The sequence below is a fragment of the Lentinus tigrinus genome (genome assembly GCF_003813185.1).
Source record: "Lentinus tigrinus ALCF2SS1-7 unplaced genomic scaffold L226scaffold_113, whole genome shotgun sequence".
Lineage (NCBI taxonomy): Eukaryota > Fungi > Basidiomycota > Agaricomycetes > Polyporales > Polyporaceae > Lentinus > Lentinus tigrinus.
The window spans coordinates 1-4,531 of NW_027138022.1; the positions used below are offsets into that span (position 1 = coordinate 1).

General features: G+C 60.3%; 3 protein-coding genes across 3 annotated transcripts; 2 read left to right on the forward strand and 1 right to left on the reverse strand.

Moving 5' to 3' along the window:
• Positions 1-190: 190 nt before the first annotated feature.
• On the reverse strand, positions 191-1,370 carry L226DRAFT_61850 (uncharacterized protein). Its single transcript, XM_067687108.1, has 2 exons — positions 724-1,370; positions 191-668 (listed from the first exon to the last, which is right to left on the reverse strand). Exons 1-2 carry the CDS (start codon positions 1,156-1,158, stop codon positions 447-449), a joined length of 657 nt encoding a protein of 218 aa, XP_067528274.1. The 5' UTR covers positions 1,159-1,370; the 3' UTR covers positions 191-446.
• L226DRAFT_61831 (uncharacterized protein) lies at positions 1,371-2,479 on the forward strand. Its single transcript, XM_067687107.1, has 2 exons — positions 1,371-1,874; positions 1,926-2,479. Exons 1-2 carry the CDS (start codon positions 1,460-1,462, stop codon positions 2,369-2,371), a joined length of 861 nt encoding a protein of 286 aa, XP_067528275.1. The 5' UTR covers positions 1,371-1,459; the 3' UTR covers positions 2,372-2,479.
• Positions 2,480-2,544: 65 nt separating this feature from the next.
• Positions 2,545-4,278, forward strand: L226DRAFT_555716 (uncharacterized protein; the record flags this gene model as incomplete). Its single annotated transcript, XM_067683074.1, has 6 exons — positions 2,545-2,756; positions 2,944-3,232; positions 3,294-3,454; positions 3,493-3,882; positions 3,959-4,025; positions 4,123-4,278. 6 exons carry the CDS (start codon positions 2,545-2,547, stop codon positions 4,252-4,254), a joined length of 1,251 nt encoding a protein of 416 aa, XP_067528276.1. The 3' UTR covers positions 4,255-4,278.
• Between the last annotated feature and the right edge of the window lie 253 nt (positions 4,279-4,531).

The window sequence follows — 4,531 nt, forward strand, 5'->3', positions numbered from 1 at the left end:
ACAGCGAGCTACAAGACGAGCGACGAAAGAGACAGTGGTGGTAAGTACAGAGTCAGGTTTGGAACAAGTCGTCAATTCGCCATCGAGTTTGCCATGGTCGGCCCGGGTAGCCGGTCCAATCAGGAGCGTGGCAACGTGTGTCGGCCTTGACGTCGTCCACCACTTGAAGCGCAGACTCGACCACTCCCCACGAGGACGTCGACTTACTGCTCGCTCGCCGCCTCGCTCTCTCGCCGGTCTCTCCTTCGATCCTGTCCCGCCCGCCCGGCCTCCTCCACACGTCTGCGTCCGCGTCCGCGTCCGCCTCTGCTCTGCCCCCGGTGCGTCTCGCGTCCGTCTCCCGCCTCAATGTACGTACCTGTTCATGTCAATACATCCATCCCGATTCGATTGTCCGACAACCAGAGGGTGCGAGTATGCGTGCATTCAAAGCGGTGAGTGCCAGTCTATGTACGCCACGCTCCCTCCATCGCGTTGTGTCTCTGCAGCGCTGTTCGCGCGTTCACACATTGGTACGTGTTCTGTCTATCTCTATTCTGCCCACCCGACGTCGTCCCATTCCCCACCGTCCGCTGCTGCATACGCGATCGCAAACCACAGAAGACCACATCCCATGCACCATGCACCGCCCCTTGCATCCTCACCGCCTCGCACGCCGCGTAACAAGCCTGCGTAAGTGCTCAGTACAAGTTGTCACGCGCTCAGCAACGACATCATCCTGACCTTTACATCTTCAGGGCCCGTCAGTCGAGGCTGACGACGACACTGCATACGCGCGCCGACGACGACGGTGACAACGACGAGGGCAACGTCCGGGAACTCGCAAAATGGCACTGCAACCTCCGGGCGGCGTACGATGGTCCTGTACTTCTCGCGCCGCAATCTGGGCACAGACCGCTCATCAGCGATTGCAAGAGGAAACACGGCAAAGCGACGAGACATACCTTTCACCCACCCGCCGAGAACAGCACGCGGTGGCCACACAACCATCCTCCTCAACACGCTCACGAGCTCTGCATACACCGCTTCCGCGACCGGCATCATATCGCGCCCACGCTCGTCCGCCTGCGTCCCAGAGTCGCCGTCTTCAGCAACATCGAAGCCATAGTCCGCGGTCCACAGCGCCTCCTGGAACAAGTACCAGGAGCTCAACGTCATCTCGCTCTCCTCCACGCCGTAGTATCCTGGGAGTGCCGTGTACGTGAGGAGCAGCCTGCACGAGACGCGAGACGACGAGGAGCAGCGCAGGCAGCGGGAACGGGCACGGCGGGGGCTCCTTGACCTGCGCAGGCGCCGCGATGTTCTCTGCAAAGCACATCACGGAGTAGTGCCCGAGCACGACGAGCAGCTCGCAGAGCGAGTGCGAGATGTCGTCCACAAAGCCCTCCTGCGAAGACACGGGTTAGCGGGGCCCATGAAAGCGTAGTGCTACTGGAACCTACCGCTGACGGTCGTTCGCATGATCGCGTCCCCGTACCGGTCAAGCCGCAGGAGTAGAGGTTCCGTGACGGTCTTGGTGCCGGAGCCATCCGAGAGTGCTGACTTGGACGTCGGAAGCGGTTTGTCGACTGAAGTGGCGGCCGATGCGGTATTCGTCACCCGAGCAGATGAAGCGACTGAAGTCGCAGTGACGTCCGTCACTACAGGTGCAAACGAAATCGAGAGTTGTGTGTCAAACCAGCAGTCAGCCATGGGCACGACCAGAAAGAAGCACGAACTACGTACCTGGCTGCTTGAGGAATTCGGTTGTGCAGTGACGGTTACGCCGACGCCCTGGTCCGGGGAGTCAGCCGCAGGAATCAGCCCTCGCGAAAGGCGTCCAGTGCTCACGGGCTCGCACACCGCGCCCGATTCCTGCGGTGGAGCGGTACGTGGTCAGTACAGGGTCATCCTGCACTCAGATGCGACAGCTGATACCTCACCAGCACCCGTCCAGGACGCACCCGGGATCTCGACAGTCGTCGCCGACGTCGACGTGGTGTGCGGCAGCAGTCGACATGCACCGGCGATGAGCTCTAGGACGAGTACGCGGTCAGGGACAGGGTTCAGCGCAGCAAAAGGAACGTCGACGGCACTCACGATAGGTGGGCAGCAGAGGTGGGGTGGGAGGGATACCGTCCATCCCCAGTGCGCGCGAGTACTTATCCGCGTCCAGCGCAGGACAAACACACCACGCACCAAGTACCACGCATCACTGCTCGGTCCTCGTCTCGCAGCAGCTTCGACGGCGACTTGGCCAGCGCCGTCCCCAATTCGGCTTCCAGGGCCCCGGCAGGCGCGTCCCGAACTTCGCGCTCGAGCCGCCGCGTCGTGTCGCGTCGCCATCCAAGTCCCCGTCTCCTTTCTGGTGGCGGTCCGTTCTCTGGTGTGAGAAGCGTTCGAGCCGACCGGTCACGACGCGAACAGGGCCCGTTCCCCGTCCGGTACGTACCTATTTCGTCTCTGACCGTATACTAGCACATGTCGTACAGTAAACTCCAAATGCAATGTCTTTCCGCAGACGTTCGTACTGCGCACTTGGGGCTCGAGCCACTCGCGTCTTGAATGGCTACCAACCAACATGAACGAACTGTGCCGGAAGACTCGATCTCCCATGGCGGTTCGCAACTCCGAGCTTCGTTCGCACCGCCATGTCGGCCTTCCGACGTCAAGACTTGCACGTTCGTCCTCCCGCTCAAGAAGCTCAAGCTCGAGACCCGGATTCCGAGGCTCGATGCGAAGACCGGCATCCGCGTTCAGAACGGAATGGAAGGTAAGTGACGGCGACGCATGCGTGTGTGCATGTATTCACTTGTCCTCGGACCGTTTCATCTCCACCCACACTCGCGCGATCTCTGCCAGATCCGCGGCCTCTGGCCATCTCGAGTGGGTGGGCGAGGACGAGGACAGGGACAAGGACGAGTCGGGCATGTCGAGGACACCGGGGCTTGTCTCGTCGCGCAGATCGGCTTGCGTCAGTCCTCTATGCCATGACGTTTGGTATATCGCTGATCTCGATCCTTTCAGATCAACTGTGAAGCCAGATACGCTGTCGCCTGTCTGGAATGAGCTGTGGAAGATCAAGAACGTTCCGAACACGGCCACCCTAACGGTGGAGGTCAATGACAAGGACGCAGGCAACATCATCGACGACCACATCGGCAAGTTCACCACCTCTGTGACTCCAGGGGCGAAGGAATGCACCATCGAGAGCATGTCCATCCGGAAGAACAGGCGGACGTTCTGGCTGAACGTACGCATCATACTCTACTGCAGAGCAGCATCGGAGACCACTCACACCACTGCTCTCGCAGATTGAATCCACGCCCTCGACCGACCCTAAAGCCGAACGCAGACAGTACATCTTCGATGGGCCCACTCGCTTCTCACGGCACTTCTCGCCCACCATCGGGCAGCTCACGAACCTGAACGACGCACGGCTCTACTCGACCTGGAAGCTCTACAAGGCTTGCGCGTGTTCTTCGGCGACACAGTCCAGCACTGGAACCGCAGTTACAAGGCTGAACAGACCATCTTCGAGGGCCCCGTGTCCATCGCCGTCTGCTTGACCACCCAGGCTGGCCACCGCATGCTCTACGCGCACACGACGATGAACGGGTTCGGGATCATCAACGGGCCCGAGGACGTCTTCGAGCTCCTCCTCCATGGGAGCGTTGACAAGCCCGACGGAACCTCCTCCGCCGAGGGTGCCCCTGCGGCGGGCTTATGCACCTCAGTACAGGCCTCACTGCCCTTCGCACACCGTGTCAAGCCCACGGTGTACACGTACGTGATCGCGGAGGGTGACTCGCTGCGGTTCTCGGAGACGGGCGCAGCGTTCTTTGTCGACTTTGCGTCCAAGCACACCCTGCACGCCAACTGCGCGCCGGCGATGCGCGACTTGTGCGAGTTCCACCAACTTCTCTGACGACACGCCCGACCACGCCGTCCGCTGGGAGCTCGTGATCGATAACAACAGCGGGACGTACAGCCCGGACCCGCTCATGCTGCCGGACTTATGCAGCTGCTTGAGTACATCTTCCCGGGTTCACGATCCATGCGTGGGCTATGAACAACCCAAGGTTGATCCTCAGTGGCGAGGCATGCAGAGCCTACGCGTTGGAGCATCGCGGGGTGCGGTAGGAGGAGCTGCAGCCGCATGTGGCCAACTCGGAGTGCCAGAAGACCTTGTCAGACCGCGCAGGTGCAAGGAGCAGACTCCCCGACAGAGGGTTACCGGGAGCTGCTGGCACTACTGTTGGCGAACCTGTCTGAACGGCGAACAATGAACAGCAGCGGAAAGGTAGGACGGTATGAACATGTGCATCAGATTTCGTTGCGTTGACCTTGAGCTTGAAGATATGTCTGAATGTAAACATATAATCTTATTCACTGACCAGGTCCTAGGATGCAGGCAGCAGGCGGTGGGGACTGCCCAAGATGGCCGGACGTCTGAATCTCGCCCAGATTCGGGTCTAATATCTTGATTACGGTGTGTACACAAGCGCTGCCTTGGCGAACTAACCAGGCATCATATCCGACAGTACTATGC

Bases quoted from the DNA above. Each gene is read 5' to 3' on its own strand.
- L226DRAFT_61831 (XM_067687107.1), top strand. From the start codon at position 1,460: ATGATCGCGTCCCCGTACCGGTCAAGCCGCAGGAGTAGAGGTTCCGTG. The intron at 1,875-1,925 runs GTCAGTACAGGG...ATACCTCACCAG, and splicing joins CTGCGGTGGAGCGGTACGTG to CACCCGTCCAGGACGCACCC.
- L226DRAFT_61850 (XM_067687108.1), bottom strand. From the start codon at position 1,158: ATGACGTTGAGCTCCTGGTACTTGTTCCAGGAGGCGCTGTGGACCGCG. The intron at 669-723 runs GTCAGGATGATG...GCACTTACGCAG, and splicing joins CGGGCCCTGAAGATGTAAAG to GCTTGTTACGCGGCGTGCGA.